Source organism: Maylandia zebra, linkage group LG7 (assembly GCF_041146795.1).
Source record: "Maylandia zebra isolate NMK-2024a linkage group LG7, Mzebra_GT3a, whole genome shotgun sequence".
Lineage (NCBI taxonomy): Eukaryota > Metazoa > Chordata > Actinopteri > Cichliformes > Cichlidae > Maylandia > Maylandia zebra.
This window is the reverse complement of record NC_135173.1, coordinates 49,685,074-49,698,864: the sequence shown is the minus strand read 5'-3', so window position 1 is coordinate 49,698,864 and position 13,791 is coordinate 49,685,074. Positions and strand designations below refer to the sequence as shown.

General features: G+C 41.3%; 1 protein-coding gene across 1 annotated transcript; it reads left to right on the top strand.

Annotated features, from left to right (window-relative positions):
* Nucleotides 1-5,792: 5,792 nt before the first annotated feature.
* LOC143419522 (E3 SUMO-protein ligase ZBED1-like) lies at nucleotides 5,793-8,638 on the top strand. Its single transcript, XM_076886575.1, has 3 exons — nucleotides 5,793-7,227; nucleotides 7,525-7,675; nucleotides 7,781-8,638. Exons 1-3 carry the CDS (start codon nucleotides 5,957-5,959, stop codon nucleotides 8,225-8,227), a joined length of 1,869 nt encoding a protein of 622 aa, XP_076742690.1. The 5' UTR covers nucleotides 5,793-5,956; the 3' UTR covers nucleotides 8,228-8,638.
* The last annotated feature ends 5,153 nt before the right edge of the window (nucleotides 8,639-13,791 follow it).

The window sequence follows — 13,791 nt, the reverse complement described above, 5'->3', positions numbered from 1 at the left end:
GCCCTTCTGGAGGGGACAAGCTGGAAGAGTTGATTGGCAGGATGAGAGGAGTCCCTGAGAATGATGTGTGCTCGGCGTACACATGTCTTCTTGTGGACATGCTCAATGGCAGGAAGTGGAGTCCCTGAGATGCGTTGGGCAGTTTTCACCACCCGCTGCAGTGCCTCGCGGTCAGCAACAGAGCAATACCCATACCAGGCTGTGACACAGTTGGTCAAGATGCTCTCTATTGCACAGCGGTAGAAGTTACCCAGTATGTCAGTAGACAGGTGGTTCTTCTTCAGTGTCCTTAAGAAAAAGAGGCACTGATGGGCCTTCTTGACTGGGCTGGAGATGTTAGTTGACCAGGACAGATTTTCAGAGATGTGGGTCCCCAAGAACTTGAAGGTGGAAGTCCGTTCAACAGCCGTGCCATTTATGTAGATGGGGACATGGGTGTCTCTCTTCTGCCTCCACAATGAGCTCCTTGATTTTGCTGGTATTCAGGAGCAGGTTATTGTCAGTGCACCATACAGCTAGGTGCTTTACCTCTTCCCTGTAGTCAGACTCATTGTTGTCATTGATGAGACCAATCACTGTGGTGTTATCCAGAAAATTGATGATGGAGTTTGATCTATACCTAGGCTGCAGTCACAGGTGAAAATGGAGTAGAGAAACGGGCTCAGCACACAGCCCTGTGGAGTGCCGGTGTTGAGTGTGATGGTGGTAAAGCAGTTATGGCCTGACCTAATATGCTGGGGTCTATTGGTCAAAAAATCCATGATCCAGTTACAGATAAAGTTGCAAGAGTCCAAGATCCATATTTTTAGTGATCAGTTTAGAGGGAATAACTGTATTATTGTAACTGTAATATTCTTGTTGTCCAGGTGTGAGTACACAGTAAAGCTCTGTGGATATAGCATTGTCTGTACTCCTATTGCTTCGATAGGCAAATTGGTGAGGATGTAGTGCGTGCGTGTGTGTGTGGGGGGGTGGGGGGGTGGGGGGGGGGGATGCTTTGAGGTGTACCAGGGCCAGTCGCTCAAAGCATTTCATAACTATGGGTGTGAGTGCTACAGGGTGATAGTTGTTCAGGCACGTTGGTGATGAGTGTTTCGGCACTGGCACAATGGAGGTGGTCTTGAAGCATGCTCGTACTACTGCCTGGACAAGCGACAGGTTAAACATGTCTGTAAAGACCCCTGCAAGCTGTTCAGCAAATGCCCGAAGCACACGTACAGGAATGCCATCAGGGCCAGCAGCCTTGCAAGCGTTGATACTGCTCAGTGCGTTATTGACATCTATGATGGTAAGAGTGAGGGTATAGGAGTCATCAGAGGGTAGGGTTTTGGCAGACTTTCATTGTTGTCCTTGTTAAAATGAGTGTAAAACTCATTTAGCTCACTGAGGGAGGACACATTCATGGCTGTCTGTGTGGCATTGCTGGCCTTATAGTCAGAGATGGCCTGAGTGCCCAGCCACGTGTCATGGGTCAGACTTGAAAAGGGTTCCTCCACCTTCAGCTTGTAGCTGTGCTTGGCCATCTTGATGCCCCTCTTCAGATCTGCCCTGGACGTACTGTAGGCCTGAACACCACCTGATCTGAAGGCATAAGGGGGCCTTTAGTAGAAGCCATACTTTCTTGTTCATCCATGTTTTCTGATTGGGTACATTGTAATCTGCTTTTCTGTGGTAACATTGTCAATTGTGGTGTTGATGTATTCCAGTACTGAGTATGTGTAAGAGTCGATGTGAATGTGAGAGCCACAGGTGGCCTGAGACGCAAACATGCTCCAGCCCAGTCTGTGTTTTTAAACCAGTCCTGGAGTACAGCATCTACTCCCGCTGGCCACACTTCGATTGTCTTCACTAATGGTTTCATACGGTTGATGAGACTCTTCTACAAGTTATGGAATCATGGTCTTAATTTTTAACAAGATTCCATCTGTAAGGTTTTATCCTTGTGTCGTGCACTGTTGAACCAACACCTCTACAAATGGTCTTTAGCCACAGGAGCCAAGGTTTTGGCACTGCCTTCATAGCTTTGAGCCATCCACACAAAATGCAGATTGCATACTCATTGTGATTACAGTAACATCTGTTAGATTTCATGCAATTTGCAATAAACGATCTCCCACAGGCATTGTAAATTATTTGCGTGACTCGTTTAAACATCCTCCTCTTGAAAGGGAAACTCTTACAAAATACACATGTTACACAGCCAGCTACAAAAATACTCCTGCTCGCAACTTTCAGTAACAAAACTGACACTGTGACTCTTTAGTAAATACAGCAGCGGACATCAGTAAATCTGGTCTTAAATGTTCATTCTTCCCTAAAATTCTTCCTCAAAATTCCAACAGCGGAGTTGTGGTGAATTGAGGAGTGTGTCCATCTTCTGCAAATTGTAGTTTCAACACGGTGGACGCATAGATTAATATTGTTAAGGACACTGATCAAGATTGTTTGGATTCTCAGCCCACCACCTTCCCCCTTCCCTAAGTCTAAGTTATCAATTCTCCTGCTCACTTTTCCTCAAACTCAATGATATTTTCAACCTCAGGTAGGAAAGGTGAGTAAGAGAATAGTAAGAAGAAAAAGGAAACGGAGGAGGAGGGGTGAAAATGTGAGAGATACAATAACATCTGTGATGTGTAATAACTATATTTACACTTAATGCAATGACATTTTGTCATAACTACTGCTAAACAGGCAACATTTGACAAATTTTACAGCACAGACATATAAATAAATTTTAGCGATTACGCTGTTCTGTGTAACATGCTTTCCTCTGTAACACATCTAAATTACTGCATTGGCTGCATCTTGACAGTTTGCCAGTTTGTGGTTTAACTGAATTTCTTCTGACTTTAACTTCAAACGTGGTTTCACAGCAGTGTTGCACAGATGGATTTCTCTGTCAGCACAGACTTAAAAAGTGCTAACTTCAAAGATACAGACAGATTACAGATATCTATTCATTATTTTTGATATCTCTTTCTAAACAGAGCGGCGTAATAAGAAAAGGAACAGGTCACAAATGTGGCAGCTGTAAATATATGAATAAAATGCATGCTTCACAGAGCTGTTAGGAGGAGCTATTATGAACTTTCTGGTTAATGTAATAGCCATCCATTTAGCAATAAGTCAGGTGATGAACAAAGACTGTTGGACATCAATACCACACTCTCTAAGTACTGAAGACCTAATGGACCTGAGAGAGGAAAGCACTGCTCAGCCTTGTGATAAATGGACTCCTGCACACGCTCACATTAACTGTCTGGACGACCAGTGCAACTGCATTCAACAAAGTAAAAAAAAAAAAAAAGCTTTTGCTCACTACCTAATGCAGCTGAAGAATGGCAGCCTGACTAACAACTTATCAGGGCCAAAATAAAGTCTCAACGTGAGGTAAGGACAAAAAATTAATAGCTGAGGCTTCACAGCACTAAAAAAGCAGCCTTAAATGTCTACTCTGAGAAAAATGTCTCAGAGTTATACTTAGACCTAACTAAGCAAAACCGTGAGACATTTCCGTTCTCTTCAAGTTGTGAAAGCTTGTATATTACTACACTCATGGCACAGAATATGTTTTTAGAAGAAACACCATTACCCTTTAGGTTCTAATAACTCAAGATAATAGAAAACAAATGATGTCCTTGATAGAGTCTGGGTTTTTTCAGGATATTTGAAACTGAACTGAAGCTGGCTTTGTTCAGATGTTAATTTGCAGTCGGTAAATACGTGATTATCAGTAATGGGAATAACGCCATTACTAACGGCGTTAGTAACGGTGTTACTTTTTTCAGTAACGAGTAATCTAACTAATTACTATTTCTATCGTTACAACGCCGTTACCTTTACTAACAAGAAAACGCGGTCCGTTACTATTTTTTTAACAAACAGACAGTTGAAGCTGTCTTCAGCTTACCGCATCTTATATCAGTTGCATGGAAGTAGCTGTAAGTAATCTGGACGCTACAGCTTTAAGCCGCTGCGCGCGCTCCCACAGGCAACAATCACTTTCTCCCCGACGATCACTTTTTCCCACAACACCTGAAGCTAAGGGAGCAAAACAATCGCATGAGTGCTGCTGTTTGACTGAGGAAGAATAAAGTAGTCGTGGTAAGCTAATCACATGACCACTTCAAGGTGACAAAGCAATAATGTGATATATACCAGTTTTTAAATTGTGCTGAGAGGCCACGTAAAACCAGAGTCATGATAAACAATATATACATGGTGTTTATTCCTGAATGCTTTCGTCACGTTTACTGTCTAAGGACAGCGCTAGCAAGCACTCTCCAATCAAAAATGATATGGCACCAAGACATTTGATTGTTTAGGAAGAGGGGGAAGTTTTAGGAGTGACGGCGAGAGACAGAGAGAGAAAGAAAGACAGCAGAAAAAGAAAGAGAGCAAAATTTGAGATGTGAGAGATTTGTGATGTTTAGCGTATTTGGGGTGTGTAGTTAGTGTGTAGTGTTGTGGATAGTTTTGTGTTGTGTGTCAGAACAATGAGGCGACTGCTGTCTCCAGGTAAAAAACAGGAGGAGTGATACACCTGCAGGTATCAGGCTGTGATGTTCTCCTTTATAGTGGACAGAAATTATTTTTTTGGAGTGGCACAAATAGTTTGTGTGGCATCTTATTTAATGGAGAACACCTGATGGTTATGTAAATAGTTATTTAAAAAAAGAGGGTAAAAGGTAAATGGGTGCAAATAACTTTGTTGTTTGCAAAACTTGTGCATAGGATTTTAAAATTGACAATTTATATTTGCATTTAAAGTTATAAAATATGATTCAATAAACATGTATATTGAATCATATATAACTTTTTCTACTATGTTTTTTGTCTGATTTTAGATCAATTGTGTTAATACATTATGTCAAAATGAAAAATGAAATTTCCCCTTGTGGGACTAATAAAGGTATATCAATATCAATATCAATATCAAAACATAACTGTAAATTCAGACACGTGAGGTTGTGCTGAAAAAGAATGATACCAAACAAGGCAAAGTAAACAGTTTTTAAAGGTGAAATATAGAGGTCAAATCAAAAGTAGTTAAAAATGGCCAATTATACCCTGGACCCCAGAGGATTAAACATTTTTTTAAAGTAACGCAATAGTTACTTTTCAAGTAATTAATTACTTTTAGAATCTTGTACTCAGTTACTTTTTTGAAGAAGTAACTAGTAACTATAATTAATTACTTTTTCAAAGTAACTTGTCCAACACTGGTGATTATTCATTTGTGAATACAAGTTCATCAAACCAAGTTTTCTGAGCATTTCATTAGTCATTCACTTTGCTCTGCAGTCGAACCTTAGCTATTGGCCCAGCACCCAGGTAAACATTCAAATCTGTATCCTAACTATCAAAAGGGGTGTTACAGATAATTGGCGAGCCAGCCACAAGCAAGGGGCAGACTTGCAGACGTTCTGCTTTCATTTTTTATCATTTTGGGTGAAATTCTTATCTTTTATCGTCATACCAGTAATTTATTAAATTGGTGACATGGAAGTAGTGACATGTGAGCTAGTAAAAATCCCCAACTCTTTTATGATTGGAGGGTTAACCTGGACTGAGGTGGACAATGAATCCAGAGCTATTTAGACAGTCATGGTCCTGTGTATAGATGAATCAAACTCAGAGTTCCATAACAATGCAATTGTTGAGTTCACTTTTGGTACTGCATTGCAAACACTTGCTCCCTTGTTGCCATTTGACCACAAAAGCCCCACACGGCCTGATGTGACTTTCCACGTACGTGCACTTGCTAGTAGGGGTGGGTTTAAAAAATCGATTCATCGATTAAAATCGATTCTAACTGGAATAAAACGATATCGATTCATTAAATCCGGAAATCGATTTTTTTTTATACATATGTAGTTTGCCGCGTATGAAACTTGCAAGCGGTTAACATGAGGAAGTCACGCGAGAGTTAAGTGACCTGGACGCATGAACCATCATGGCTACTCCTGGGAATGTGCCACCGAGCCTAAAGGCAGATGTCTGGCAACACTTTGGATTTAAGAACTGTGAAGACAGTGAAGAGCCGGACAAAAGCAAAGCCGTATGTAAGATGTGCAAAATGGAGGTAAAGCACTGTGGAAATACCACAAATCTCAGAAATCATTTAACGAGGCATCATCCAGATATCCCGCTAGCAAAAACGGCCGACACCAAGCAACGCTCACTCGAAAAGGCATTTGCAATGAAGTTGGCATCCACTTCTCCACGTGCCCAAAAAATAACCCAGTCTGTGGCAACTTTCATATGTAAAGATATACGTCCGTACAGCGTTGTTGAAAATGATGGCTTCCAAAACCTCATTAATACGCTAGAACCACGCTATGTTTTACCATCACGCAAACATTTGAGTGAAGTGGTAATCCCAAACATGTATGAAAAAGTGAAACACGATGTTACAGCCTCACTCAAGTCAGCAGAGAGAGTCGCTATAACCTGTGACAGCTGGACATCCAGAGCAACAGATAACTACCTGACTATCACCTCACACCATATCGACCAGGAGTGGAGACTCGTGTCTCATGTCTTACAGACAAGAACCACCGAAGCAAGCCACACAGCAGCTAATTTATCTGAAATTATGTTCAAAGCAATCGAAGAATGGGAGCTTACAAACAAAAATCCAGTCATCGTAACTGACAATGCTGCAAATATGGTGCGAGCTGTAGAAATAACGGGCTGGTTGCACATTGGTTGTTTTGCCCACACACTCAATTTAGCTTCACAAGCAGGACTGAAAGTTCCAGCTGTTGCTCAGCTGCTTGGCCGAGTGAGACGCATAGCATCCTTTTTTCATCGCAGCACTGTTGCAAGTCGCAAGCTTAAAGAGAAGCAAAAGATACTGAATCTACCTGCCCATAAGCTGGTGACTGATGGGGTGACCAGATGGAACAGCACATTGGAGATGCTGGAACGCTTCCTAGAGCAACAACCAGCAATCTCTGCAGCTCTACTCTCACCTGAAGTGAGGAGAAGTGACAGTAATCTCTGTAGTCTTACAGAGGCTGACATAACTGATGGAGAAGATATAGTGAAAGCTTTGAAGCCGCTGAAAGCAGCCACACTGGTTATGTCTGAAGAAAAGTCCCCGACCCTTTCCATCATTGCACCTCTGCATGCACAGCTGCTGGAGAAGATGATCAGTGTCTCTCATGACTCCTCACTGATTAAAGACCTCAAGACTGCTGTATACGACAACTTGAAGTCAAGGTATGTTTATGAATTGTGTGTATATGCCATGAATGAGTGTAACTGTATGGATGCATGTATTACATGAAAATTCTTATTATAGTGAAAAAATCTATATATTATAAAAATGTTAGTTAAGCCCTCTTGTCTAGTAATAGGCCTTTTGATTTTATATCTATCTATCTATAGATGTTTATATATAAATTATGGAAACAAAGTCGTATATTAATGTTTCTGATCTTGCATGAGTGTATGTAACCATGCACATGTATATCCAACATAATAAACTGAGTTAAATGTGCAAAATCTCTTTTCAAGATATGTGGCCCTAAAGGACAAGCTCTACATTGCATCAGCATTAGATCCTCGCTTTAAGGCCCTGCCATTCTTGTCCAAAGAGACCTGTAACAACACATTCTCTCAGTTGGTGTTGGAAGCAGCAGGTTTGGAGAACGTGGACACAGCTATTGTGAGTTACAGAAACAAAAACAAAAAATTATTGGTTTTTTTGCACTACTCGAGTTAGAATATAAATAGTAATTTCTTTATTAATTAAGTTTTCATTTTTCTACAGCGACAGTCTGATGGTGACACATCTGAGGAAACTGTCCCTGACATCTCTCTTGGTGGTGTTGATGAAGTGGATTATGCCCCTCCAATTAAGAGGTCAAAGGACTCTGCATTAATTTTTCTCCTTGGGCCAGCCTACTCAACAAAAACCACAGCACCACAGAAAACACCAACTCAGAAGACAAAGGAAGAAGTGAATCGATACAGGGACGTTGAGCCTGTTGCACTTTCTGAGGATCCTTTGATCTGGTGGAGGGACCATGAAAGGGAGTATCCTCTCTTGGCTCTACAAGCAAAGCAGTATCTTTCCATACCTGGGACCAGTGTTCCTTCTGAACGAGTGTTTTCAACTGCTGGTGACATTGTTACCGCACAAAGGAGCTGCCTGACTCCACAACATGTAGACCAGCTTCTCTTCTTGCAGAAAAACCTTACAGTCTCAAAGAAGTGAGAGGGTAGTTATAAATAAGGCTAAATTGCATTAGTTTCACAGAGGTTTTACAATACTGTTCAATATGTTTTCATTTTTTGAAGTATTTTAAAAGGCAGTTTTTCATTTTCTGATCGGTCAGTTTCTGTCAGTTCACTTGTACATGCTGTGTTATACTGTGTGTCTCCAAAACACAATAGTGGATTTCAGAAAAGCTGTGTGAGACACTAACAGCAAAACTATTTCTCTGAGGTTTTACTGATGTTTACAAAAGATGTGTTCTATTTGCACTGGATCCCTGATCCACTTGAAATGTATGTATGAAAAAATATATATACTAATGTTAATTAAAAATTACATTATTTAACTGCTTTAGTATCTGTTCTTAATTTTGAAATTTATGTAATTCATTCACAAGGCTTAGAGGGTTCTTTTGACAGTACATATACAAGGTGAATTATCATAATTTTATATATTATGGTTCATATAATAATATTTCGGACTGATTCAAAATCGAATCGAATCGAATCGAATTGAATCGAATCGTGGATCGAATCGATTCGGGACCTTGTGAATCGGAATCGAATCGATTCTAGAAATCAGTGACGATTCCCAGCCCTACTTGCTAGGTCATATACACCTGCGGTTAGCCACAGTGTTACTGAGAGTTAGATATCTGAGTTGCAAACCATTGCTAAGTTAACAGGGAAGTCATTTCAGCTTCTTTTGCCAAGCAGTTTTGTAGAGGCTGCTGGGATAACTCTTTATTAGCAGAGCTCCAGAACAAAAGGTTCAAAACTCTCCTTCCTTCCTTTGCTGAATTACTACTCCTGCTACGTACTGAGGTAGACAAGCATACTAACAAGGCAGTACATAAGAAAAAGCACCTTGGTGCCTCCAGACAACAGCCAACCCCACCCAAACAGCATGTTTGGTCCCAACTCCAAACTGCCTGTGCTTCTCTGAGTCTAAGGCTGCAGCAGAAACCAATGTTCTGAAGAAACAAATCACAGAGTTACCGGCTCAAATTGCTCATTTAATCCCCCAAAAGAAAAGCAGAAGTAAAAGGGCAAACCCAAGTGCAATGGTAACTGTGCAGACAAATCCTGCTCATCAGCAGCCGTTGCCAGTGCCTGTTCCAGAGCATCAGCCACCTCCCAGGCCACGCCCATGGTACTGCTTTCGGTGTGGAGAGGATGGCCACGTAGCCTCGAGATGCAGTAATGAGGCAAACCCCGGGCTGGTAGCAACAAAAAGGAAGCAATTTCAAAGAAAACAGCACGACTTAAATGGTGTGGGTGCACAGAATGGCTCTGTGGACACACACCATTTAAACTGACAGAAACTCCTGTCAACTCCTGTTGCGGGACAGACAGGAGTTGAGTCTAACACTAGTCCCTTTACCTCCAAGCAAAAAGGCAAAAGACAGCCAGAAGGTCAGCCAAGTGGGCTGCCACAGAGTTTGGTTGGAAGCAAATGCACTGCTGAAGTGTGTGTTGCTGAGAAAAGAGTCAACTGGCTTTTCGACTCTGAATCTCAAGTTACAACGATCCTGTTGTCCTTCTATGAGAGCAACCTAAAGGACCAAGAAATTAAATCATTGGATGATTTGTTGGAGGTTGAAGGAGCTAATGGACAGGAAGTTCCATATTTTGGCTATGTGGAAATAGATATCACTTTTCCCAAAGAGTTTGTAGGAGAGGAGATTGAGATTCCTACATTGGCCCTTGCCCAAGAGCAAATCCTTATTGGCACCAACACTCTGGATGTGTTGTACTCAAATGTTGCTGCTCACATTAATGAATTTGGCCTACCTATCCAGAATGGCTACTATGCAGTCCTCAAAGTCTTGGAGCTTAGGCACAGACAACAACCAAATGGCAAACTGGGCGAAGTAAAACTCTCTGGGGAGAAGCCGGAGACGATTCCTGCTGGACAAACTGTTGCATTAGAAGGGGTAGCCCTTGTTGGAAGCTTCTTTAATGAAAAGTGGGCCTTGGTAGCACATCCAACAACCGCTTCCATGCCTGGTGGCCTGTTGATAGCGAATTGTTTAGTCACATTGCCTGCGTGTGAGCACATTGGCTGTGATAGTCAATAATGAAACCGACCGATGTTGCAGACCCAAGCATCAGAGAAATAATCACTCAGTTGCAAAGCGGTGAGGCACCTCCACCTCAAGTGAGAAAAGAGCTCCCTGAGTATGGACTCTTGTTGAGAGAATGGAACCGGCTGGAGCTCAAAAATAAAGTCTTCTTTCGTAAGAGGCAGGGCGTGATGGCAGTGATCATCAACTTGTCCTACCAAGAGAATTGCAAGACATGGTACTTGAACGTGTGCACGACAACATAGGCCATCTTGGTATTGAACGCACCCTTGATCTAATGACAGCTAGATTTTATTGGCCTAAAATGTCCTCAGTGGTTGAAGAAAAGATTAATACTTGTGATCGTTGTGTGAAAAGAAAAACTCCACCAGTGAGAGCAGCCGCAATGGTTTCAATAGAGACCACCAGGCCATTGGAATTAGTCTGCATGGACTTTCTGAGCATACAACCAGATCAAAGTAATACCAAGGACATACTAGTAATAACGGACCATTTTACTAAGCATGCCCTCGCAATACCGACACTGAAACAAAAGGCAAGTACCATGGCTGAGTGTCTTTGGGAACATTTCATATCACATTATGGGTTCCCTGAGAAACTCCATAGTGGTCAGGGCCCCGATTTTGAGTCCCATACCATCAAAGAGTTGTGTGAAATGGCAGGGATCCGGAAGTCGCAGACAACCCCATACCAGCCAAGGGGTAACCCTGTGGAGCGCTTTAACTGAACACTGCCACAGATGTTGGGCACTCTAAATAACAAGGACATGTCTCATTGGAGAGACTATGGTAAGCCTCTTGTGCATCCATACAACTGCACAAAGCATGAAGTCACAGGATTTGCACCTTATGAACTTGTGTTCGGGAGACAACCAAGACCCCCTGTGGATTTAGCTTTCGGGCTTCCTGTTGATGCTCTGCCACTGTCTCATACACAATATGTGCAAGGCCTGACAAACCGCCTGAAAGAGAGTTATGAGCTTTTGAGCAGAAATGCTAAGAAATCTGCCGAGCGCAACAAAAGGTTCGACCAGAGGGTTACTGGGTCTAGCTTTGAACCAGGAGCTCGAGTGCTAATTTGAAATGTGAGACTGAGAGGAAAGCACAAGCTAGCAGACAAATGGGAGGCAGATGTCTACGTGGTTGTGTCATGTGCTAGTGACCTTCCCGTATATATAGTGCCTCCTAAGGCTAGAGATGGTCCTCTGTGCACTTTATACAGGGACCTCCTGTTGCCCTGTGGGTTTCTGTCCGTGAGTGCTCCTGAAACCCCAGCACCACCAGCAGTGCGAAGGCCAAAAACCCATCAAAACCCAGGTTATGTAACAGAGCATTTTGATGATGCCATATCAGACAATAATGAAGTGTATCCTTTAAGTGTGGTACTTTTGTATCCAGCTGCCTCCACCATAATGCCTGAGGTTGATCCCATGTCACCCGACATTGCATTAGAGCAGCGCATTACTAACAGCGTGATCCCTCTTACCAAAGGTGTCGTTCCCGAAGCAGTTTCAGATGAAACTGAGGTGGAAATGCCGATAGAGGCAGGGGAGGAGCCCCCAGCAGCAAGCTCACCTCAGGTCAGCCTTTTTGACCTTGAAGAGCCAGGAAGAACGGGAGGTGATGAAAGTGAATCTTCTCGGAAGGATAGTGAGATTCCAGTACCCCTCATTTCACCTGTTGGAGAATCTCAGCTTCTTGACATTGAAGGTATAAAAAGTGTCCCTGAACCTGGTGACACAGCTAATTTAACCCACATAAAAGCAGTCGCAGAAGTCAAATCTGTATCCCAACTATCAAAATTTCCTCAGATTTTTTAAGGATGCACTTTACACCACGCAGGCAAAGACACACCAAGTTTTGTGCTAATAGCTCTTTGCAAATCACCTTGTCGGTTCAAAAATACTATTTTATGACTGTCAAACTGTGTTAACTTTGGCGTTTTTCATAGACTCAACTAAAGACATTTCAACAAATTATGTGTTTTCATGACAGTCTAAAGATACAATGCAAAATAGTTTCTTTGCTCAGCTTTGCCTGTTATGTGTAGACACACTGACTCATCCCTTGAGTTAGCTGATTTTTATCTTAGGTCAGTGTTAAGTGGCTTAACAAACAAATGATAAAAACAAAAAACAAGCAAAAAACAAACAAATAACAAACTTTATAGACCTTTAGAAAGCCTGGAGAATTATGGCTTAAGACCATTTAACCCTTTAAAGCTGGTCGGAGCGGGCATGCTCCGTTTTGCGTAACTATTTTTAAATCCCTGTAGAACCGGAACCACGTAAGCTAGCGCAATAATTTTTTTTGCATATGAAACCGGAGGAGTTGTACTTACATCTTAAGCCATCAGCTTGTCCTAAGTCACAGTTTTCTTCCACATATGGCTTTGCAAAAACTGTATAAAAAGCATTTGCAGCAAGAAAAACATAATATTCCAGAAACACGCTTTGCCGATCCAATCAGCTGTTCATAACACTTCCTACGTTGGAATAGACGTCAGTGCGAACTATCACATATCCGCCATTACCTGCTCGAAACTGGAAGTGACGTAATTTCGCGGAAAATGTAGTTTTTTACCTTCGGGGCCTTATAAGCCTATGCTAGTGTTTTTAATTCATGTTTGACTTCATGCTTTTCTGAATAGTTTCTGGGATGCTTAGAACTAAAATTACACTGCTGGAAATAGTTTTTGGAAATTAGTTTTGTTTTTGTCTTTTTGCAAATTACCATTATAATATTTATTTTTGTTTTTCCTGCAGGACATAAAAATTGGTGTATCTCAAAAACTATGAAGACACTCAAAATGCATTTCCTGTTGTTGGAAACTATTTTGTGCAACTTTTTTGTATTTACAGTTTTGAGGGATAAACCTCTGAAATTTCTCTAACTAGAAATTTATGTAAAAAACAAAACAAAAAAATTTTCAATTTTTTTGTAGTTTATTGCACTTTTTTGCAATTTATGTAGTTATTATGGACTTAATGCATACATATTATTAAAATTTGGGCTATAACGGTTGTATTGATGTATAACAACTTGAAATGCTCCCAAAAATGGCACTACAGCACATAAAAATATAAAGATAAGCTCTGGCGGACTTGGTTCTATGGTAGGTCTTAAAGGGTTAAAAAAGATCTGGCTCTAGTCTGGCTTCTCGTAAGCAAAATATAAACAAATGAGTAGCATCTCAAGACTTTTTCACAGTAATGAATAGATTAACTAATAACTTACAATAAAAACTGCTGTCAGCACCACAGATGATAGAGCTGATAAAAGAGTGTTAGGGTCAGGTCAGGGTTATGGTTTTTCCTCATTCTAAAAAACGAAAGTAGCACTAGAGAGCTTATAGTGGACATGTGCATTTGCGGACATGTGCATTTGCGGACATGTGCATCGACTAAGCACAATCAATTCTGGAAACAAAAAAACTAAGACATGCTAAAATCAATGCTTCGACACGAGACTTGTAAGAG